Raw genomic sequence first — 25,588 nt, 5'->3', positions numbered from 1 at the left:
TACTGCTATGGACCCATAGTCAAGGGGTAGACTACTCACACATCACTCCGGAGGCGACCATGGCGGCATAGAGTCCTCCGGGAGATGAATCCCCTCTCCCAGGGGTGTCTGGAGGCGATCTCTGAATCCCGAGATGGGATTGGCGGCGGCGGCGTCTCTGGAAGGTTTTCCGTATCGTGGCTCTCGGTACTGGGGGTTTCGCGACGAAGGCTTTAAGTAGGCGGAAGGGTAGGTCAGGGGGCAACGCGAGGGGCCCAGGAGACAGGGCGGCGCGGCCAAGGGTGGGGCCGCGCCGCCTGCCCTCCTGGCCACCTCGTGGCCCCACTCTGTTGACTCTTCGGTCTTCTAGAAGCTTCGTGGCAAAATAGGACCCTGGGCGTTGATTTCGTCCAATTCCGAGAATATTTCCTTACTAGGATTTCTGAAACCAAAAACAGCAGAAAACAGCAACTGGCACTTCGGCATCTTGTTAATAGGTTAGTTCCAGAAAATGCACAAATATGACATGAAGTGTGCATAAAACATGTAGATATCATCAATAATGTGGCATGGAACATAAGAAATTATCGATACGTCGGAGACGTATCAGGGCGCTGAGGGTCTTCTGAGTGGAGAAACAGGGGCGGAACTTCCACTGGTGGTAGCCGGAACTTCCGCTCCTGGGCGGAAGTATCGCTGGCAGAGGTCGGAACTTCCGCCCGAAGAGAAAAACCAGCAAAGCTTCAGTTTTGTCAGTCCAATTCATCAGCCATGTTTATACAAAGAAATCTTGTACCTGTCTACATCAACACACATAAATATATACCTAGTGTTGACATCAAACACACAAAACCCAAAAGGGCGGGAAATGTTCTTTCAGATGGTAAACCAGAGGGGGGTGAATAGATTTCTACAAATTTTAATTTTTTATTTGCAATATTAGGCTTTGCGGAATATAACGATGTGCCTAATGCAAACAAGGTGAAGCAACCTATATGAGGATACACGTAACTCAAGCACGAAGGCTCTCACATGCAGTTATATCACAAGTAAGGAGTTCAGTTAGAGATAACCGATAGCACGCGAAGACGAGGGTTTATTCCCGTGTTCCCTTCCTTTGCAAGAAGGTACGTCACGTTTGGAGGGGTGGAGGACCCATGAAGGATTCCCCACGCCACGAAGGCTCACCCTATTCTCCGGAGCCTATCCCACGAAGGAATAGCTCACTCACTTGTGGTAGACTTTGAGGTAGCCTCCAAACCTTCACAATCTTGTCAGGAGAAAATCCACATCCCGGATGCTTCCGGACATCTCTTGCCCAACTAGGGTTTCCAAGGAACCCTAGAGAGCAAGTTTATTGATGAATACAAGGGGGAATAAGATTTGGCTTGGTAGAACAGTAGATCGGGTCCTCCTCTATCGTTTCCCCGGAGGGATTTGAGTTTGGGTGGAGGAGAAGGGAGATCTGAGGCTTTTGGTGTTTCTAACAATGGAGTATGAGAGAGAGTTTAAGAACAGCTTGTAGTGTAGTGCCTAACCCTTCAGAGGTAGAAGAAGGGGTATATATAGTGTCTCTTGAAATAAGGCCGTTGGTGACTTGCCACCTCAGCAGTTTCCTCGAGAAACCCGGTCAACCGGGCCTGGCGCCGGACAGGCCAGCGCAGGGGCCTGTCAGACCGGGCTAGGGACCGGGCAGCCGGTCCAGACCGGATCTGGCGTCGGGTCCTGACCGGGCGGGCTCTGTGACATAGTGGACATCCCCCGGCTGGCTCCAACGTGGGGGTCGGTTGGCGCCGGGGCACCCGGCCCAGCACCCGACCCGATGATGTCTACGTTCCCCCTCCTTTCCTGTAGACAGTGTTGGGCCTCCAAGAGCAGAGGTTTGTAGAACAGCAGCAAGTTTTCCCTTAAGTGGATCACCCAAGGTTTATCGAACTCAGGGAGGAAGAGGTCAAAGATATCCCTCTCATGCAACCCTGCAACCACAAAGCAAGAAGTCTCTTGTGTCCCCAACACACCTAATAGGTGCACTAGTTCGGCGAAGAGATAGTGAAATACAGGTGGTATGAATATATATGAGCAGTAGCAACGGTGCCAGAAAATAGCTTGCTGGCGTGTAGTTGATGGTGGTAGTATTGCAGCAGTAGTAACGCAGTGAAACAGTAAACAAGCAGCGATAGCAGTATTTAGGAACAAGGCCTAGGGATTACACTTTCACTAGTGGACACTCTCAATATTGATCACATAACAGAATAGATAAATGCATACTCTACACTCTTGTTGGATGATGAACACATTGCGTAGGATTACACGAACCCTCAATGCCGGAGTTAACAAGCTCCACAATAATGCTCATATTTTAGTAACCTTTAGTGTAAGATAGATCAAAAGACTAAACCAAGTACTAACATAGCATGCACACTGTCACCTTCATGCATATGTAGGAGGAATAGATCACATCAATATTATCATAGCAATAGTTAACTTCGCAATCTACAAGAGATCATGATCATAGCATAAACCAAGCACTAACACGGTGCACACACTGTCACCTTTACACACGTGCAGGAGGAATAGAACTACTTTAATAACATTGATAGAGTAGCACATAGATGAATAGTGATACAAAACTCATATGAATCTCAGTCATGTAAAGCAGCTCATGAGATTATTGTATTGAGGTACATGGGAGAGAGATGAACCACATAGCTACCGGTACAGCCCCGAGCCTCGATGGAGAACTACTCCCTCCTCATGGGAGCAGCAGCGGTGATGAAGATGGCGGTGGAGATGGCAGCGGTGTCGATGGAGAAGCCTTCCGGGGGCACTTCCCCGCTCCGGCGGCGTGCCGGAACAGAGACTCCTGTCCCCCAGATCTTGGCCTCGCGATGGCGGCGGCTCTGGAAGGTTTCTGTGGTTTTCGTCGAACGTATCAGGGTTTTCGATCCAGGGGCTTTAAATAGGCGAAGAGGCGGCGCAGGAGGGTCGAAGGGGTGACGACACCATAGGGCGGCGCGGCCAGGGCCTGGGCCGCGCCGGCCTAGGGTCTGGGGGGCCCGATGCCCCCTCCGGTCCTTCCCGGTGTTCGGATGCTTCCGGTGAAAATAGGAACCCGGGCGTTGATTTCGTCCGATTCCGAGAATATTTCGTTACTAGGATTTCTGAAACCAAAAATAGCAAAACAAAGAATCGGCACTTCGGCATCTTGTTAATAGGTTAGTTCCAGAAAATGCACGAATATGACATAAAGTGTGCATAAAACATGTAGATAACATCAATAATGTGGCATGGAACATAAGAAATTATCGATTCGTCGGAGACGTATCAGCATCCCCAAGCTTAGTTACGCTCGTCCAGCGGTAAAATGATAACACAGATAATTTCTGGAGTGACATGCCATCATAATCTTGATCATACTATTTGTAAAGCATATGTAGTGAATGCAGCGATCAAAACAATGTATATGACATGAGTAAACAAGTGAATCATAAAGCAAAGACTTTTCATGAATAGCACTTCAAGACAAGCATCAATTAAGTCTTGCATAAGAGTTAACTCATAAAACAATAATTCAAAGTAAAAGCATTGAAGCAACACAAAAGAAGATTAAGTTTCAGCGGTTGCTTTCAACTTGTAACATGTATATCTCATGGATATTGTCAACATAGAGTAATATAATAAGTGCAATAAGCAAGTATGTAGGAATCAATGCACAGTTCACACAAGTGTTTGCTTCTTGAGGTGGAGAGAAATAGGTGAACTGACTCAACATTGAAAGTAAAAGAATTGTCCTCCATAGAGGAAAAGCATTGATTGCTATATTTGTGCTAGAGCTTTGATTTTGAAAACATGAAACAATTTTGTCAACGGTAGTAATAAAGCATATGTATCATGTAAATTATATCTTACAAGTTGCAAGCCTCATGTATAGTATACTAATAGTGCCCGCACCTTGTCCTAATTAGCTTGGACTACCGGATCATCACAATGCACATGTTTTTACCAAGTGTCACAAAGGGGTACCTCTATGTCACTTTGTACAAAGGTCTAAGGAGAAAGCTCGCATTGGATTTCTCGCTATTGATTATTCTTCAACTTAGACATCCATACCGGGACAACATAGACAACAGATAATGGACTCCTCTTTTATGCATAAGCATGTAACAACAATTAATAATTTTCTCATTTGAGATTGAGGATATATGTCCAAAACTGAAACTTCCACCATGGATCATGGCTTTAGTTAGCGGCCCAATGTTCTTCTCTAACATTATGCATGCTTAACCATAAGGTGGTAGATCTCTCTTACTTCAGACAAGACGGACATGCATAGCAACTCACATGAAATTCAACAATGAATAGTTGATGGCGTCCCCAGTGAACATGGTTATCGCACAACAAGCAACTTAATAAGAGATAAAGTGCATAATTACATATTCAATACCACAATAGTTTTTAAGCTATTTGTCCCATGAGCTATACATTGCAAAGGTGAATGATGGAATTTTAAAGGTAGCACTCAAGCAATTTACTTTGGAATGGCGGAAAATACCATGTAGTAGGTAGGTATGGTGGACACAAATGGCATAGTAGTTGGCTCAAGTATTTGGATGCATGAGAAGTATTCCCTCTCGATACAAGGTTTAGGCTAGCAAAGTTATTTGAAACAAACGCAAGGATGAACCGGTGCAGCAAAACTTACATAAAAGACATATTGAAAACATTATAAGACTCTACACCGTCTTCCTTGTTGTTCAAAACTCAATACTAGAAATTATCTAGACTTTAGAGATACCAATTATGCAAACCAAATTTTAGCATGCTCTATGTATTTCTTCATTAATGGGTGCAAAGCATATGATGCAAGAGCTTAATCATGAGCACAACAATTGCCAAGTATCACATTACCCAAGACATTTATAGCAATTACTACATGTATCATTTTCCAATTCCAACCATATAACAATTTAACGAAGAAGAAACTTCGCCATGAATACTAAAAGCTAAGAACACATGTGTTCATATGCAACAGCGGAGCGTGTCTCTCTCCCACACAAGCATGATGTAATCCAATTTATTCAAACACAAACAAAAATAAAAAAACATATAGACGCTCCAAGCAAAGCACATAAGATGTGACCGAATAAAAATATAGTTTCAAGAGAAGGAACCTGATAATTTGTCGATGAAGAAGGGGATGCCTTGGGCATCCCCAAGCTTAGACGCTTGAGTCTTCTTAATATATGCAGGGGTGAACCACCGGGGCATCCCCAAGCTTAGAGCTTTCACTCTCCTTGATCATGTTGCATCATACTCCTCTCTTGATCCTTGAAAACTTCCTCCACACCAAACTCGAAACAACTCATTAGAGGGTTAGTGCACAATAAAAATTAACATATTCAGAGGTGACACAATCATTCTTAACACTTCTGGACATTGCATAATGCTACTGGACATTAGTGGATCAAAGAAATTCATCCAACATAGCAAAAGAGGCAATGCGAAATAAAAGGCAGAATCTGTCAAAACAGAACAGTTCATATTGACGAATTTTAAAATGGCACCAGACTTACTCAAATGAAAATGCTCAAATTGAATGAAAGTTGCGTACATATCTGAGGATCATGCACGTAAACTGGCTTAATTTTCTGAGCGACCTACAGGGAGGTAGACTCAGATTCGTGACAGCAAAGAAATCTGGAACTGCGCAGTAATCCAAATCTAGTACTTACTTTTCTATCAACGACTTTACTTGGCACAACAAAACACAAAACTAAGATAAGGAGAGGTTGCTACAGTAGTAAACAACTTCCAAGACACAAATATAAAACAAAGTACTGTAGCAAAATAACACATGGGTTATCTCCCAAGAAGTTCTTTCTTTATAGCCATTAAGATGGGCTCAGCAGTTTTAATGATGCTCGCGCAAGAAATAGTGTTTGAGGCAAAAGAGAGCATCAAGAAACAAATACAAAACACATTTAAGTCTAACATGCTTCCTATGCAAAGGAATCTTGTAAATAAACAAGTTCATGAAGAGCAAGGTAACAAGCATAGGAAGATAAAACAAGTGTAGCTTGAAAAATTTCAGCACATAGAGAGGTATTTTAGTAACATGAAAATTTCTACAACCATATTTTCCTCTCTCATAATAATATCCAGTGGCATCATGAACAAATTCAACAATATAACTATCACATAAAGCATTCTTATCATGAGTCTCATGCATAAAATTATTACTCTCCACATTAGCATAATCAATTTTATTAGTTGTAGCGGGAGCAAATTCAAAAAAGTAGCTATCATTATTATTCTCATCAAGTGTAGGAGGCATAATATAATCACAACAAAATTTACTCTCCATAGTAGGTGGTACCAAAAGACCACTATCATTATAATCATCATAAATAGGAGGCAAAGTATCATCAAAGAAAATTTTCTCCTCAATGCTTGGGGGACTAAAAAGATCATGAAAACCAGCTTCCCCAAGCTTAGAACTTTCTATATCATTATCAACAATGGTGTTCAAAGCGTTCATACTAATATTACTACCAGCATGCAAATAAGATTCCATAGGTTTTTTAATTTTCGCATCAAACAATCCATGTTTTAAATCAGGAAATAGAATAAGAAGATCATTCTTGTCCATTATGCCAAACTAGTGTAAACAAGAAACAAAAAGTTGCAATTGCAGGATCTAAAGGAAATAGCTTTGAGTACTTACAGCGCCGGGAAAATAGCTTAGTAGCCGAGATCCGGAGTGTGAGTACCTTTTACCTTTCCTCCCCGGCAACGGCGCCAGAAAAATAGCTTGATGTCTACGTTCCCCCTCCTTTCCTGTAGATAGTGTTGGGCCTCCAAGAGCAGAGGTTTGTAGAACAGCAGCAAGTTTTCCCTTAAGTGGATCACCCAAGGTTTATCGAACTCAGGGAGGAAGAGGTCAAAGATATCCCTCTCATGCAACCCTGCAACCACAAAGCAAGAAGTCTCTTGTGTCCCCAACACACCTAATAGGTGCACTAGTTCGGCGAAGAGATAGTGAAATACAGGTGGTATGAATATATATGAGCAGTAGCAACGGTGCAGAAAAATAGCTTTTGGCGTGTAGTTGATGGTTGTAGTATTGCAGCAGTAGTAACGCAGGTGAAACAAGAAACAAGCAAATGATAGCGATATTTAGGAACAAGGCCTAGGGATTACACTTTCACTAGTGGACACTCTCAACATTGATCACATAACAGAATAGATAAATGCATACTCTACACTCTTGTTGGATGATGAACACATTGCGTAGGATTACACGAACCCTCAATGCCGGAGTTAACAAGCTCCACAATAATGCTCATATTTTAGTAACCTTTAGTGTAAGATAGATCAAAAGACTAAACCAAGTACTAACATAGCATGCACACTGTCACCTTCATGCATATGTAGGAGGAATAGATCACATCAATATTATCATAGCAATAGTTAACTTCGCAATCTACAAGAGATCATGATCATAGCATAAACCAAGCACTAACACGGTGCACACACTGTCACCTTTACACACGTGCAGGAGGAATAGAACTACTTTAATAACATTGCTAGAGTAGCACATAGATGAATAGTGATACAAAACTCATATGAATCTCAATCATGTAAAGCAGCTCATGAGATTATTGTATTGAGGTACATGGGAGAGAGATGAACCACATAGCTACCGGTACAGCCCCGAGCCTCGATGGAGAACTACTCCCTCCTCATGGGAGCAGCAGCGGTGATGAAGATGGCGGTGGAGATGGCAGCGGTGTCGATGGAGAAGCCTTCCGGGGGCACTTCCCCGCTCCGGCGGCGTGCCGGAACAGAGACTCCTGTCCCCCAGATCTTGGCCTCGCGATGGCGGCGGCTCTGGAAGGTTTCTGTGGTTTTCGTCGAACGTATCGTGGTTTTCGATCCAGGGGCTTTAAATAGGCGAAGAGGCGGCGCAGGAGGGTCGAAGGGGCGACGACACCATAGGGCGGCGCGGCCAGGGCCGTGGCCCCGCCGGCCTAGGGTGCAGGGGCCCGGTGCACCCTACGGTCCTTCCCGGGTGTTACGGATGCTTCCGGTGAAAATAGGAACACAGGCGTTGATTTCGTCCGATTCCGAGAATATTTCGTTTCTAGGATTTCGAAACCAAAAACAGCAGAAACAAAGAATCGGCACTTCGGCATCTTGTTAATAGGTTAGTTCCAGAAAATGCACGAATATGACATAAAGTGTGCATAAAACATGTAGATAACATCAATAATGTGGCATGGAACATAAGAAATTATCGATACGTCGGAGACGTATCACCCGACCGGGCGTATGACCGGACGTAGCCGGTCCAGACCGGGCCTGGGACCGGGCCCAAGCCGATGAAGCTCCGTTGCTTACTGGACTTGACCCGGTTGGCACAGGTCCTGGGGTCGGTCGGCGCCGGGCTGGCCGGTGCCAGAGCCGGTCTGACCGGGCCTCTGGCTGACCAGGTGCGGAAGAGACCCTTGTTGATTTTCATCGAAGTGGGGGGGTCTCCTATTGCCTTCTTGTTCCATTGATACACCTTTTTACCTTATTGCCTAATACCTGAGAATAATCTCATAGACATGTATTAGACCAAATACTCTAGCACGGTGTCATTGTTACCAAAATAATGGATAAGAGTAAAATACCCTTACACCCTTCTTCGGGTGTAACACACCTTTGCAGCACACCTGAGATGCTTCATTTGTATAGTTCTCCCATGACCACGGTAAATGCCTTGGATCATCGAATAACTCGCCTCGCTTCAACCGGATCATCGTGTATTTCTTTCTTCGTGATATATGCTAAGTATACCTGCATCCAGGGAACTTGAATCATCATGACCTCTTCTGGTTCTTCCTCATCATCCGATGTATGTGTTCCTGGAGCTGCTGGAGCCCCCGAGTTTTTCTTGGGTTTCTCTTTTTTCTTTGGCTGCTTCGGTACCTTCTTTGCCTTAGTTGATCTTTCACTGATTTCTTCCCAAAAAACTCCAGGTGCTATGGGTAGACACTACGAGCCAATGTTTGCCAAAACATCGGCTTCATCGTTGCTGAGCCTACTCACGTGATTAACTTCACAACCATCAAAGGTTTTCTCGAGTTCGTTGTACACCTCCTTGTATGCTATCATACTGTCATTGACTGCATCACATTTATTCATCACCTGTTGAGCCACCAACTGGGAGTCAACGAAGATTTTTAAGCGAGTCACGCTGCATGCTTTTGACATCTTCATCCCATAAATAAGGGCTTCATATTCCGCTTCATTGTTTGATGCATTGGGGAAAGTTATCCGCAATATATACTTCATCTTGTCACCCTGCGGTGAAACAAGTCCCACGCCTGCTCTAGCTCCTTCCAATCTCTTGGACCCGTCAAAGTTCATATGCCATGTACTCGATAAATCTGGGGGTCATGTATTTTGGAGTTCCATCCACTCCGCAACAAAATCCGGCAAAATTTGCGACTTGATTGCCTTTCTTTTTTCATATGTAGTGTTCTGAGGGGAAAGCTCGATTCCCCATAGGGAGACACGTCCTTTGGCTTCTAGGTTGTTCAATATGTTGAAGAGAGGCGCCTTGTTTACCACTATTATCGGGTGTGCCGAATAATACTGCCTTAACTTCCGTGCTGATATGAAAACTCCATAGGCTAACTTCTGATATTGCGGCGCCAATTGATAAGGGATTAACTTGTCAATGCTTATGGATTGTAGACTTAGGGTTTCGTAAGAAGTAGAGGGCAAGTAGATCTCGAAGGTTCAGCTGACAAAGGTGTTTCGACTAAAGTTACAGTGGCTCTGTTGACAATTGATTCGATCCTTTTCTCTTCCCTCGGCTCCCCTTTATATAGGAGGCAGAGCGAGGGATTTCGTGCCGTATAAGTTACGAACTGCGAGAAGGCGTACTGGCCTTTCCTATATCGTTAAATAATTCCTAATACAACTCTACATTTATTATCCGAAGTTCTCTGGGCTTTTGGGCCTACAAAACTTCGGGTCGTGGGCCTCACGTCTTCTTCAGATAACCCGGGTGCTTTATTCGGCATGCCTATTCGGCATGCCTATGTCAGCGTGGAAGGAGGCGGCGCTGGCGGATATCATAGCGGTTTTCGACGCCGCCATGGCGGAAGAGGCGCGACGGTGTCGGACTGAGGAGATGGCCGAGTTGTGGCGTGCAGAGCGGCATCGCCTGCACATGGAGCGACATCTCCAGCACCGTGAACGGATGGAGGCGATTGAGCAGCGGCGACGGGAGGCGGTGGAGCGTCAGCACCGTGAAAACCTTTATTTTCGTGCACTTTTATTTATTTGGGGTGCATTTTTGGCGGATGCGGCTGGGGAGCGACCCCAAACACGATACGAACAAAACGGGTTCCCCAAACGCTCGATTCACCGCCGCTTGGGGGACGTGGAGATGCTCTTAGGTGGGGTGGGGTGGGGGTAACACATGGTGAAAAGAAATCGATAGCGAAATTTGGGTGAAAATTGATATTTGGACAAGTGCTTATCCATAATAAATAAATAGAATATTAAAAGTAGAGGTAAATCTATAGTAGGGGTCGAAACGCATATATGTGGTCTGGAGGACGTTCTGAAAATGTACACAGAAGCTGAGGTGGCTGAGCGCAAAAAGACCCCTCCAGGGGCAAACGCGGCACCCTGTGCGTGCGTGTTTTTTATCCGCGCCTGGAGTTAACAGTCTCCTCCCCATCGCTCGCTCCTCGTCTCCTCCCAAACCTCCCAAGCCAAGCTCACCCTAGGGTTTTCCCCGCCGCCGCCCATGGCCGCCTCCCCGGACCGCGCCAATGACGACCTCCGCCGCCGCCTCGCCGTCGACACGCCTCCACCGCCCCAGATCGCCAAAGGTCCGTCCCTTCCGCCGCTCGCCCTTCCACCCCACCCTCGATCCGTAACCCCAGCCCGAAACCCTAGCAAGCTCGGGCTGTCCTGATTTGTTGCTTGTACCTTCCTTCGATCCGTGCCGACGTCACTAGGGTTCGGGGGGTTGCGAAATGGTACTGCCACCTTGGGTTGGGCTCCCGCACCGTTACTGCCGTCTAGGGTTCTGTGCCTGGACAGTTTCGGCTGCGGCGGGGCGGTTGTTCTAGGTATAAAGGGCGGCGGCTTGGTACTTAAGTGAGGTCTTCGGATTTGGGTGGATTGGATGCTGTGGTCCAGTTTTTAATTTATAGTTTCTATTTCGATTTGGTTTTACTTAGGATTACCGCCCTTTGTTCCTAGTACTTCGATTTCTGTCTTAACTTATGCCTGTCAATGTTTTTTTTTTTTGGTTTAACCTCGCTGCTGTGATCTGTGTGTGACTGCAATCCCGGCCATCTCCATCAGGAGTTTTTTTTTTTAAAAATTGTTTTGATAGTTATTTATATGTTGGTACTCCCTCCGGTCGGATTTAATCGACGCGGAGGGAGGCTTCCGTATGCATGTGTTAGGCAGTTAGCTGCGTCGATTAATTGCGACCAGAGGAGTACTCGTTAACTCGTAGGATGCAGAATAGAACTGAAAACTATAGGTCCTTTCCTCTGGGCTAAGAAATCTTCAGCTCTTTATAGCCACGTGCTGGGTGCAACATGGGTGATGGCCTCTCTTACTGATTGCTTGCTCAATTTCTCACAGCTTTAGATGCTGTTGTAGGATACCTTTTTTTTTTATCTACACTTGCAATCCATGGTATTAGAGTCGATCTTTGGTAAAAAGATGACTTGACTGTACAACAAGTATGTGCACAATCATCCAATCCAATTAGTTCATGTGAGGTATATGCTGCTTAAATCTTACTGCATGTTTCTCTTGTCTAACTAGTAACTACTGAGCATCTATTCGGTTGCCCTATGTGTCTTACAATTAGTTGAGAATAAATCTTCATAGGCCATTTAGAGTGCATTACAAGCATGTTTCCGTTTATTTTTTTATCATTGTAACATGTTTCCTGTCTTATTAATTGTAGTTTTTTTTTCTTTTGCAGAGAAGCAAGGCCTGGATACTGACATGCCCCTTTCTCCTCAGTGGCTTATGAAGGTAGGAGAAAACATGGTCAGGGTTTTAGAATTAAGGGCAGTAACTAGACTCAAACAACTGGACCTCTTATGGTGAACATGGCAGTAGAATACCATCTAGGTTGTTATTTGACTTTGTGAGTGGTTTGATTGCAAGATGATAACTTATGTTATTGTTGTTTGTTGCAGGATCCCAGTTCACTGGGTTCACGCTTAGATGCTACTAAGACATCGGGGAATGGTGAAGACATGGGCTCCAGTGCGAAGAAAAAGGATGTCTTCAGGGCTTCTGTGCTTGATGGTGAAACTGGGCGTCGTGACCGTTGGCGTGAAGATGAACGGGAACCAAATTCAGGCCCTCGGTGGACTCGCTGGAGGGAGACAGACAAGGAACATGGTGATACACGGAAGGTTGAAAAATGGTCGGATGACTCGTCCAAGTTTTCTGTGGATGGTCGTCGTGCTCCACAGGAACGCTGGGGTGATTCCAATAACAAGGACGGCAACTTTGACCAACGCCGTGAGGGCAAGTGGAGCACTCGCTGGGGTGCCAATGATAAGGAGTCTGAAAATTGGCGTGACAGGTGGGGCGATTCAGCCAAAGAGGGCGATGCTTCCCGTGATAAAGGTTTTTCCCAGTTTGTGACACATGGAAAAGATGGCAACAATCATGAGAAGGATACTGAAAGAGATGATAATATCTCTCGATCATGGAAGTCTAGTCATCCTGTTGGCCGTGGTCGGGGAGATTCGTCTTATCACCCCTCGCAGACTTCACAAAAACCATCTTCTATGTATGGGTATGGTAGAGGGAAACCAGACAATGAAATCTCCGCTTTTCCAAGTTCTCGTGGAAAGTTCACACCCAGTACTGGTAGTACAAATATTGGCAGTACTGGATCGTCACGTCCATTCCATCTTGGTCTACTTTCTGACAGACCTGGTGGCGCATCAGGGGATCGCACAGCATTTAGATATAGTAGGATGAAACTTCTTGACATATACAGAACAACTTCACATGTTACTGACTTCAAGATGCCTTCTGATGTTTGTGAGGAAGTGTCCGCATTTCTCCAAGAAGAAATGTTGGAGCCTTTGGCATTATTTGCTCCTACAGCTGAAGAAGCGGTAAAGTTTATACTATTATATTCTGAATTAGGATAATCTTACTATTACGTAGTAATATATATGATCTTTATATCTTACAGCTATTGTTTTCTTTGCAGGCTGTTTTAAAAGCAATTGACAAAGGGGAAGTCATAAACAGTGGTGTCTATCAGGTTTCCAAAGATGGTTCTGTTGGGAAAAGTAATCCTGATGGGGCGCCTATAAAACAATCTAAATTAGGTTTGATGCAGTTTTCATACTTTCTGCATAAACATCCAAATATGTTACCACAATGTGAATTGAATGTTCCCCTGTTAACCAGGTGGTAGAGATGATCAACCTGGAAACACAGAAGATTTGAAGGGAGAAACATCTGGAAGTCTCAGGGGTGCTATATCTTATTCCTTGTTCACTCAGCTCTTTTTATTTACTGCGTGCCACTTTGTTTACATAGGGATGATTGCATGTTCAGTTGTCCATGTATATGGAATTTGTCATTTGTGAAACATCTAAACTTCCAAAACTTGGGAGTCTTCCACATAGTGTGGGTTCACAATTTAATAATCAGCCCATGTGGTTCACATTTCTTGGAATATACAGTACCATTTTTTTAGTCTTTATCATAATTTTTAGTTCTGTGGAAGGTCTGTCCAAATAACAGTGTGGTATAGACTACATAGAATTTTGAAATTTATTTGGAGTAATAATACCAGATTCAGTAGATTGTATAGCATGTCATGCCTTTTGTCACTTTCTCAATTGTTCCTTCATGTCATACCCTGTTGTAAATTGGTGGCAGAACTCGAGGGCTCGAGGCTTGCATGTGTATTATGATAGTCTAAGAAAACTAATTCATCTTGACGACCTCCTCATGGTATCTTATTTAGCTACTTTGAAGTGCTTGCAGTCTTTCGGTAGTTAACTAGTTGGTATTCTGCTGTTGTTCTTTGCCGAATGCTTGCATAATTTGTATAAATCCTTTCTGCTCTTAAAAGGCCATTTCTGTTGATCTTATAATAGGTGTTCCTGGAAATGTTGATTTGTTGCGGACGGAGACACCTAGTTATGTTGTTCCACAAAGATCTCGGTTTGTTGGAGAGCATAGGCTTGGACCAACTGACTTTCCGCAGCAAATACCCAATGTGTTTGATCAAGAAAGTAAAGTAGCTGGGATGGCAGGTGTTGATGAGCTGGTCAGTCCTATTCAACCTTATCCTAATCCAGAAGGTCTTTCATTACACTACAAAGATCCACAAGGTCGAATTCAAGGCCCTTTTTCTGGTGCTGACATCATTGGCTGGTTCGAGGCTAGCTATTTCGGTATTGATTTGCTGGTTCGTGTTGCAAATGCACCTCCCGATGCTCCTTTCTTAATGCTTGGGGATGTTATGCCTCACCTACGAGCGAAGGCAAGGCCACCTCCAGGGTTTAGCACCACAAAATCCAGTGATATGCTAATGCCAGAGGCTACACCTACAGGGAAGTTTGTCAGCTCCAGTAGCACACATGGTGGATCAGCTGGTGTTGGTATTTTCAACGGTGGGCCAAGCAGGAATGGCGGTGCAGTTGAAGCCCAGAATCGTTTTCTGGAGTCACTTATGTCTAATAGTATGCAAGGTTCTTCAGCTGCTATGACTGGAGGTTTGTTTACTTGCGAGAGAGCCCTGCCTATTTTCATTCCATATATTTTCTAATTATCTCTTCTACTTATATCATGCATACTTTCTGTCTTGACACCGTATTTTTTTGGAATTAGGGCTGAATGAATACAGCAGCAGTAGCTTCGGCAACATTGCGATGGCTGGAGGGGAGAGTGGGAACAACATTAATTATTTTCTGGCGCAGCAAAGATTGTTGGAGAGACAAAAATCGTCCCAAAACACTGTTCCATATTGGTCTGGAGATGGCAATCAAGCTGCACAAGCACAGAATAAAGATATAGCTTCGGAAGTGTCTGCTCTGCACTCTAAAGTGCCCAGTTCCATGGCTGATCCATCTCGTCAAGCTTCACAATCTCAGAATGTTGACTTGCTAGCTATGCTTCATTCTGCGGAGAAACCTAAAGCACCTGCTGGATTGCCACCATGGTCAAACTATCCTGAAGCCAAAAATCTTAATCCTAACCTTCACGTGGATCTCACTCAAGGACCACTTAACATGCATCAAAATCTGCAGAATTCTCAGCAAATGGCTACTGCTGGTCAACAACAGAACTTCATGCCACAGAACCAGGCACCAAGCCATTTGCCACCTGAGAAGTTGCTTGCTGAGATATCTCAAGATCCACAACTCTTGCACATGTTTCAACAACAGTATCTGCTATCACAACTACAGTTGCAATCGCAGCCACCAGTGACACCTCAGCCTCAGCCACAACTCTCAATGCTTGACAAGATGATATTGCTTCAGCAGCAACAGCAGCAGCAGCAACAGCAGCAGCAGCAGCAGCTGCAACAGCGATTACAGCTTGAGCAGCAGCAGAAGGTGTTACTGCAGCAACAACACCTAATTTCTCAAGTTGCACCTCATGGTCATTCCAACCAGCAGCTTGATGGCCCTTATGGGTCAAAGCATACTTCATTGCCAGCTGGTGATTCCATGAACCTTGGTGTTAGAAAAATTCAAGATGTTCTTGAAGTTGATCGGATTTTGACTAACCATGGTACAACACAAGGGCAACAATCTAGTCAAGCATTTATGAATATGAGGGGTATGGAGGGTGTTGGATTAACACAAAACTCTGTACCTACTGTGCCAATGCCTCATGAAATTTTTATGGGTGTGCCTCCAAAAGAACGGTATTCCTATCCTCAGAAGTCGGAAAATTTTGCAAGTACCAACACTCAACCTAATGCAAGTATGGTCAACCCGATGCTAACAGAAGTTGCAGAAAGATATGAAGAGAAGTCTCCTAACTATCAACAAGTTGGAATAGACAAAGCTGAAAGTAAGCCTGAAAATATTTTTAGTTCACGTTCTAATGTGGGTAGCAGTTCAGCTCTTAGTGAGACACCACCGAATCCATTATTGGACATCATGTCACCTCATAACCGTGTCCAGGAAATGAAAGATGCCCCTACTCCAGTTGAGCTAACTATGGAAGCTGATGCAAAAGCTCCTGATACACAAGAGATGAAGAAAGCAGAAAAGAAAAAGAAGCAGAAGAAGAAGCAGACAGCTGTAGATGTTGGCAAAGCAGCCCCAAAGACAGTTTCCCAGCAGCCAAGACTAGATGCTGAAGTTGATGGATCAAATCAGGGTAGTACTAAACATGGTTTGCCAGATGATACAGAGGATCTGTTTTGGGGCTCCCCTGTCAGAGCTGAAAGCTCTTCTAGATCTGTTGGACCTCCGCTGGGCTTTGAATCATCTGCGAATTTTCCTCCCAAGAGTCTTCCCGAGGAGTATGATGTCAGCAGAGCTGAATGGGAGCATAGTGCTCTATCTGAGCCTCATGCTGCAGCAAGCCAAAAAGGTTGGAAACCAACCCAAGGACCCAGACCTAAGTCATTGCTGGAAATTCAAGCTGAGGAACAACTAAGAGCACAGAGGGTAGCTGCGGACAATATTAAGACAGCTGTGCCACTGGTATCTGTGCCATCTGTTCCTTGGAGTACCATGTCAGCATCTTCCGAGCAGCAGTTTGGGGGTGCAGGTAGATCACTGGGTGGCCAAGAAAGTGCTGGCGACTCAAGGAACAAGAGAAGCCAGTTGCACGATTTGTTGGCAGAAGAAGTTCTAGCAAGGTCTAGTAATGCAGACAATGAGAACATAAGTAGTGCTAATGATGTTTCGTTTCCTCCTTTGTCACCTGCTGTTGTTCAGCCTGATGCTCCTGCTTTTGATGATACTGACTTTATTGAGGCCAAGGACTCCAAAAAGAACAAGAAAAAGGGAGCAAAGTCAAAAGGACCTGCTGTCAAAGCCCCATTTCCTGTTGGTTCTGTTGAATCAGCAATCTCTATACCTGCTGAAAAGGTCAAATCTTCAAAGCAAGCACAACTAGATAAGGAAATACTACCGGCTCCACCAAGTGGTCCATCCTTTGGAGATTTTGTTCCGTGGAAGACCGATCAGACAAATTTTGCACCTGCTCCAGCATGGTCCACTGATGCTGCAAAGATGCACAAACCCTTGTCTCTGCGAGATATTCAGAGAGAGGAAGAAAGGAGATCAGGTGTTGTCCAGCAACAACCACCCTCACCAACTCCAGCAAAGGTGTCTATGAACCAACGGAATCATGGTAATGTTCCTTCTAGGCAAGCTTCTGGCTCTTCTCCATCAAAGACAGTTGCTCCTGTCCAGATGAGTTCCAATCCTTCCAACCGTGCCAAGTCAAATGCCGAAGATGATCTGTTTTGGGGCCCTTCTGACCACTCCAAACAAGATATGAAACAGTATGTTTCTATTTTCTTTGTGATGGTTTTTTACAGCCACTTGATTGTTTGTTGGCAATTTTCTTATTACTATCAACCCTTTGCATTTCTGACGTATTGACTTACAATCTTCTGAATAAGTATAAGCGAAATAATGACTGCAGTGAACTGTGGAGTTAGGACTACCCTTGTCCTGCAGTTCTATTTACATGTAGTTAGTTGGTTAAGAAGTTATGTAGAACATCTTGCAATTCATTTAAATACTAGGACTTGATAGTAATTATAGTTCTCCCTCCAAATTATTTGAAGTTCTAGCTTGTCCTAAGTCAAACTAAGTTTGACCAATTCTATTGAAAAATATATCAACATCTGCAACACAAAATTAGTTTCATTAGATTCATCATAAAATATATTTTCGTGCTATATATATTAGATATAGGGAAGATTGGTCTGAAGGAAAAGTTAGAACTTCAAATAATTTGGAATGGCGGGAGGACCTGATATGATTTGTAAATATTGTTGTACTCCGTAATTTTTTTTTATATTGGTTGTGTAATAGTGTTGTCAAATATTGCTTTGATCATGAATATTCTGCTCACATGGTTTGCATATCCTTTGATGGCAGTTTATAATATAATTTATAATTACTACTTTTTCCTTGAAGCTCATTTTGCACCTTGCATGTCCATCACACTTATGACTACCCTAGGTTGTCTCTGCAAAATTGTTCCCATGGTGTACTATTCCATTGTTCATCAAATGGGTTATCAGCAAACTTCTACTATTAGAGAAGTAGAGACTAGAATCGCCATATGCACGAATTTCCGAATAGGCCATATTCATCACTTGTCTAATTGTTCGTCTGAACTGCCCAAAGTCCATCGCTTTCGTATGTGCCTGCTTTTTTTAATTCACTCAAGACTAGGTCTAACAGTTCAGAAGTGAAGGTCGCTCTGATGGGAAAGTACTTGGTTAATTTAACGTTACTTGATCATCAATCTTCATATGTGAATATTCATGTGTCAATTGGATAATAAAGAGTTCGCATACCACTTCATGCTAAAAACATTTCGTAGGTGATTCTATTGCTATTGTTATTCTTGCCGCTTGCTCTATTGACCTGGCTGAGTAGATCGGCTTGGCTGGGAAAAGACTAGACCATACACCACAGTAACAAACTTGAAGAAACAGTATCACTGGATGAATAGGAAGATTCAAGGGCTGGACTGGTTGGATACATATTGTAAATAAGTAACTTGTAACAAACTCAATCCATAATTGGTTGCTGCCAACTGCACCTATAATTATGAACATAGCTACCTATACCAGTAGTTGTATCTTCCCTATGACTAACTGATAAGTAGGGCTGCTGCCTTCCATTCTACGTCCAGGCGCTCCTAGTCTCCAAACACATACGATGATTTGATTTCTATGACTTCCTTGCACAATTAGAATTTTTATAGCATGTCTACCGTGTACATCTGGTACTCTGCTTGACCATTGATGGCTGTAACATCCTTTCCTGTTTTTTTTTGGTCTTACTACCCAGTTTGTTTCTTTTGTATGGAGTTTCTCTAAGGGGATTGTATTTTTTCTTACGATATTTAACAGGTCAGAATTCCCAAGTCTTTCAAGTCAGAGCAGAAGTTCCATAACTAAAGACCAGGCTCCATTGAATCGTCAGAAGTCTCAGGCTAGCAAGTTACCACTTTCAACGGCTCCTACTGCCAAGCTAACCGGGAAAGGGAAGACAGAGGCATCAAACAAGCAGACAGGTTAGTTGGTGATCATATGTTTTTCAAGTCGCTTTGCTTCTGTGTATTTCTAACACTCTTATGCTGCAGAGGCAATGGACTTCAGGGATTGGTGTGACAGCGAGTGGTCCAGGCTCACCGGAACAAATGGTATTAATTCTCACTAGGGTAGTTTGCTTAAAACTCATTAGTCTTCTGATTGCCTGTTCCATTTTTGCCCACACAGATACAAGTTTCCTTGAGTTCTGCATTAAGCAGTCTGCTGGTGAAGCAGAAACGCTTCTCCGGGAGAACGTTGGCTCTCTCGACCGCAACGGTCAGTTCATCGACAAGTTCCTCAACTACAAGGCGTTTCTGTCCAAAGAGGTGATCGAGACAGCATTCAGAGCCCCCAGCAACCGTGGCCCTCGTGGGGATGCCACCTCGCGCCTGAACCCTGTTCCTGCAGCCAAAGGAGGCCCAAGTGCCGAAGCAGAACAGGACGCCGGAGGAAAGAAGAAAGGCAAGAAAGGGAAGAAGGTGAGCGCAGCAGTCTTAGGATTCAATGTAGTCAGCAACCGCATCATGATGGGTGAGATCCAGAATGTGGATTAGTAGGTCTGCATAGAATGATGGCACCGCGCTGTACATACTTTCGGCGCTCTCAGATAGATTGTTTAGACTTGTTGCGATGGCAACCGAGCTTATGAGGTGATTTTCGTCTCTCCTTTCTCGAGATGCGTACAAGCTGCCCAATTTTGGCTTCCTGTAAACTGACAGCAGATTTTGTTTCCGATAGAACTTCACTCCAGAATGAAGAACATAGACCAATTTTGTTTGTTGCCCGGTGTACCATTGGCCAAAGCATGGGAAGGTGCTTAGATGTTGGCAACATCTATTAGTTCGATTTAAGTGCTACTCCCTCCGTTCTCTTTTGTAAGACGTTTTAGCTCTTTTCTAGATTCACTCACTTTAATTTGCATCTGGTCTATTTCTAGTGTAGATTCGCTCATTTTGCTTTGTATCTAGTTCATTTTAATAAAATATCTAAAGTGTCTTATATTAGTGAAACGGAGGGAGTACATGCATAAGAACCTGCTAATCATATGTGTATAAGTAAACAATTTGTTTTGCTGGAAATAGTTTCTTCTTTGAGGATCTAAGAGCATCTCCAGTCGCGTCCCTCAAAAAGCGTCCGGCATAAATGATTTGGGGCACGTCACGGGATCACATGGACAAAAAGAGATCAAAAATCTGCACAAAAAGAGGCCCTTCCCAGCCGCGTCCCTCAAACAGCGTTCGGATGCATGCATTTTAATAGAGGGGACCACCCCATGTGGGAAAAGTAGGTGAGAGAAAGTGTGGGGAAAGAGACTAGCATGTGGGGACTAGGGGCTGCATGCATGCATGTGGACGCTGTTTTTGTGTCCGGCGTCCCCGGTAGAGAGACTATGCATAGAGTCTCTACCGGGGACGCCGGACACAAAATGGGGCGCTAATTAGCTTTGGGGGACGCGACTGGGCAGTTTTTTGCTCCATTTCTTGAGCATCTCCAGTCGCGTCCCCCAAATGAGGTTTGGGTCCCCCAAATGAGGTTTGGGAGACCGCGGACAAGAAATGGGGAAAAAAACTGTCCAGTCGCGTCCCCCAAAGTTAATTAGCGCCTCATTTTGTGTCCGGCACGTCGGACACAAAAACAGCGTCCGCATGCACCGGACACAAAAACAGCGTCCGCATGCATGCATGCAGCCCCTAGTCCTCACATGCTAGTCTCTTTCCCCACACTTTCTCTCACCTACTTTTCCCACATGGGGTGATTCCCTCTATTAAAATGCATGCATCCAAACGCTGTTTGAGGGACGCGGCTGGAAAGGGCCTCTTTTTTGTACAGATTTTTGGTCTCTTTTTATCCGGCGCGGTCCCAAATGTGCCCCAAATCATTTGTGCCGGACGCTTTTTGAGGGACGCGACTGGAGATGCTCTAACCCTCGAGTAATAAACTGAATAGTATATAAATTAGAGGTCGTTTGGTATCCATCATTTGGGCCTGGAATCCTCGAATTCATTTTGTAATTCCATAGGTGGGCTGTTTGGTTGCCATAGAATTGGGCTGTCATTTCATTTAGGAAATCCAGCAAAATGACACCATGGGTAAACACAATTCCAACCTACGACCTGTCATTTGTGTTTCTCTATAGAAGCCATTTACAAATTCAATATTGAATTCTGCTGTCATTTGCAATTCTTGTAGCAACCAAACAAGTGTCCATTTCTAGAATTACAATATAAATGAAATGAATACATGTATTCATTTCAAAATGCTACAAACGAAATAAAAGCCTGGCTTCCAAATCTCCTATGTCGTCAGCTGCCATTAGAAGGCCCCAAGCTTCACATCCATCCCCTGTCTGTCGCAGGTGAGGAACGAGGAGCGTATGCGGGCACGTGGTAGCGGTTGCCGTAGTAGCCTTCTGCCCGGTAGCCTGCACGTCCGCCGTAGCTGTAGTCATAGTCCGAGATGCCGCCGTAATAGCCTCTACCGTCGCCGAAGTCAAAATCAGAGACGCCACCGTCATAAAATTCACCGCGGCCGTAGTCGAAGTTTCTACCGCTGCCGCCGTAGCCATAGTCCGAGATGCCGTTTCTGTAACCTCCACTCTGACCGCGGTAGTAGTCAGAGGCCACGCCGTATCCACCGCCACCGCCGTAGCCATAGTCAGAGTAGCCGTTTCTGTAACCTCCACTCTGACCGCGGTAGTAGTCAGAGGCCACGCCGTATCCACCGCCGCCGCCGTAGCCATAGTCAGAGTAGCCGCCGTAAACTCCTTCGCTGTTGCGTTTAGCTTCGCGGCGGTGTGCGATGCGCTCGAGTCTGTCGAGCATTTCCCTCATGTCCAAGTCGAACGCGGCCTGGTCGGACTCGTCGTCCAGCAATCTGTCGAGCACTTCCTTCGTGCCAGCTGACTCGTCGTCGAGAAACCTGTCGACCAGTTCCTTCAACCCAGGCGCGTCGACTTGATCGATGTCCACCTCGTCGGCGGACTCCTTGTACCAGCACTTGCATCCACGTTCGCCCACCGCCTCGCCGGAGCAGTACTCGGTGTCGCTGGAATAGTAGTAGTAATCTTCGTCCTCCGTGTTATCGCCGTACGGGTTACATCCAAGTTCGAGGTCCTCGTCAGACTCGTAGGCTCTCTCCAGGCGCGCTTCGTTGGAGTAGACGGAGTACTTGTCTTCGTCGTCCGTGTCATCGCCGTACGAGTTACATCCAAGTTCGTCCACCGCGCCACCAGACCACTCTCTGCGGAGGGCTGCATAGTCGACGACCACCTCCCAGCAGGGAGATGGCAGTGGCAGTGGCAGTGGCATCGGCGTGCCGGAGGCTACCTTAGGCGAGGCCTTCTCGTCGCCGACTCGATCGACTTCCTCGTCAGATTCATGGGCTCTCTCGAGGCGCCCTTCGTTGGAGTAGTTTTTTTTTTTTTTTTTTTTGCGAAAACTTCGTTGGAGTAGTCGGAGTAGTTGTCTTCGTCGTCGGAGCAGGCGTCTTCTTCTTCTTCGTTCGTGTCATCGGCGAAACAGTTACGTTCGTCCGCCGCGCCACCGGAGCACTCCCCGTCGGCCGTTGTGACCACATCCGTCGCGTCGCCAGAAGTAGCAGGCACCGGCACGGCGAAATCTTTCTCCGGCGAGGACATCATGTCGTCGTCACTATCGAGGTAGACCCAGTCACCGTCGTCGTTGCCGGCCATGGTGGTCTTCGGATCGATCTGATGATGGCTCGTAGCTTTTCCTTCACCTTGGTCTTCTTCGCTTTGGTGGTTTGTGGCATCGTGGGCGGGGGGCGCCTATTTGTAGCGGATACCATGGTCGACATCCCGGGGGTGTCGGTCGAGGTCGGCGACATATTCGAGCCGAGTCCGGTCAGATGGAATCACGGAAACAAACCCAACCGGAGCCCGAGGCGGAGACGTATCTCTTCGTACCGACTCTAGTCTTAGCTCTATGTTTTTTTGAAATACTAAAATACGTCTTCCAGTGTTATAGTAGATGTAAATGCCTCGTGGAAGCGGATTTCAGCTTTTTTTTTTTTTTTTTTTTTTTTGAGGGAAAGAAGCGGATTTCAGCTATTCTCCATCTAACTGGAACCCACGGAGATGCAGGCCCAACATGTGCCAGAGCCAGACCTATTAGAGCAACTGATCTAGTGGACATGGCCGATCGGGCACGCCAGATATTGGTCTTATGGTTCAGAAATCTTTTTTGAACAGGGATATGCCCAAGAGGGCCTAGAAGTTTCATTTATCAGCAGTGGAGATACACTTTACATCAGGGTACAACAAGAGAAAGGAAATTACAACAGACCCCACACCTTTTGCATTTTGGACCCTAGATGAAGACTGAAAAACGCAATCGGGTCCTGCTTCTTCTCCACCTCGCCAGAGCTTCTCACCATAGTCAACCAAAACATCACCGGGGACGGAACCACTTGGGATGAGCTGACGGAAGCAAACTATGGTGGAGCAGAAGAGCCTCCTTGTTGGCAAATCAGCCTGGAGGTTGAACAGCGCCATCGTCCGCCGGCCGGAAAGAGCCGATGCCGACGAGCATGGTGGGAGTGGTTGCCGTACGACCATCTGCAGCGACAACAAGCTCGGTGCTGGCGCGGATGAACTCCTGGATGCAACTTCAATACTCCCCAGATGCAAATTCGCCACGAAGCAATCTTGAAACTGCAGATCGTCCAACTCGAGCTCACCACGAGCAGAGAAAGAAATCTCCAGATCAAGAGCACCTGCAACGAATCTGCAAGATAAAGGCCTTTTATTTGCGGAGACTCCAGCCCCCTGTGATGTCCCGGTGATTTGGGGAGGGAACAATCACGGAATCCAGATCGATACAAAGGGGAATTAGAGGAATTGGATGAGGAACAGCAAAGGGGGTGAGACACAGACGAAAGGTAGGAGAGAGTTCAGAACATTATTTTCAGATTCGATAATCCTCTCGTACACACAACCACGTCCTTATAACTGCGGACAACTCACTTACAGCTGGCCCAACGCATCTACAGACTCAACCATCCCAACCTCCTGACTTGTGGGCCCGTCGTTGCTTGCCGGCTCTAACTCATGCCAACCCGGCAACTGGATGTCCACCACCACGGTAGCAGGTGTGACACTGTCCCGCCCTTGAGCAAGGACTTCCTCAGCTTCAGCTTCCCAAATGGCTGCGTCTGGATACTTGTTCTTGACGACGTGGTAATCCTCCCATGTAGCTTCTTCTGTTGGCAGGTGAGCCCATTGAATCAACACTTGAGGAACAACCGCGTTACCTTTGCGCACAAGACGGCGTTGCAGAATGGCCGCCGGCAAGGGAGTCGTCGCAGCCAAGTCAGGAATGGCAGGCAAATCACCGAAAACAGGGGTATAGTTTGCAGTGAACGGTTTCAGCTGAGACACGTGAAACACCGGATGAACCTGCGCCTCTGGAGGAAGATCAAGCTTGTATGCCACCGGTCCAATACGCTCCAGCACCACATAGGGACCAAAATATTTGTATGATAACTTGGGATATGGGCGATTAACGACCGATTGTTGAGCATATGGTTGGAGTTTAAGCAGGACCTGCTCTCCCACAGCAAACTGGCGCTCCGACCTGTTCTTGTCAGCATAAGTCTTCATTCGTTGTTGAGCTCGTAACAACTGTGCACGCAGCAATTCCGTTTGAGCCTGATACTCCAGAGTAGTGTCAACAGCAGAACAGTCTTGTGCCGCGGTCAAATTGGGCATTGCACCAAAATTGGGTTCAATTTTGTATAGTGCTTTGAAGGGAGAGCATCCCAGGGCAGTGTGAAAACTGGTATTATACCAGAACTCAGCCATAGGTATCCAGCGACGCCAACGCTTAGGATTATCTTGAACAACACAACGAAGGTACTGTTCCAAACATTGGTTCACCCGTTCGCTCTGGCCATCGGTTTGAGGATGGTAGGCAGTGCTATATTGCAAAACCGTGCCCATTGCCTTGAACAAATCTTTCCAGAAGTGGCTAGTAAAGATCTTGTCCCTGTCAGATGTTATTGTCAATGGAACTCCATGCAGTCTCACAATCTGATCCACAAATAGCTTAGACACGGATGTGGCTGTGTAGGGATGATGCAACGGCAGAAAATGGGCATATTTGGTCAATCGGTCAACCACAACTAAAATGGAGTTGGCACCATCGGAATTTGGTAAACCCTCAATGAAATCCAGTGTAATCTCATGCCATGGAGTTGTTGGTGGAGGTAAAGGCTGAAGCAACCCGGCTGGTTTAGTGCGTAAGGACTTGGCTTGTTGGCAAATTTGAC

At 45.4% G+C, this 25,588-nt stretch overlaps 1 protein-coding gene across 1 annotated transcript; it reads left to right on the top strand.

Annotated features, from left to right (window-relative positions):
- The first annotated feature begins 10,694 nt into the window (after positions 1-10,694).
- On the top strand, positions 10,695-20,077 carry LOC127333965 (protein ESSENTIAL FOR POTEXVIRUS ACCUMULATION 1). The gene is made up of 10 exons (XM_051360408.2): positions 10,695-10,874; positions 11,993-12,045; positions 12,213-13,151; positions 13,250-13,370; positions 13,453-13,518; positions 14,151-14,771; positions 14,887-17,527; positions 19,118-19,281; positions 19,351-19,410; positions 19,487-20,077. Exons 1-10 carry the CDS (start codon positions 10,790-10,792, stop codon positions 19,852-19,854), a joined length of 5,118 nt encoding a protein of 1,705 aa, XP_051216368.1. The 5' UTR covers positions 10,695-10,789; the 3' UTR covers positions 19,855-20,077.
- Positions 20,078-25,588: the final 5,511 nt, after the last annotated feature.

This window comes from Lolium perenne, chromosome 2, assembly GCF_019359855.2.
Source record: "Lolium perenne isolate Kyuss_39 chromosome 2, Kyuss_2.0, whole genome shotgun sequence".
In the NCBI taxonomy this organism is placed as follows: domain Eukaryota; kingdom Viridiplantae; phylum Streptophyta; class Magnoliopsida; order Poales; family Poaceae; genus Lolium; species Lolium perenne.
Note: the sequence above shows the minus strand (reverse complement) of the source record. Positions and strands in the feature narration are given on the sequence as shown.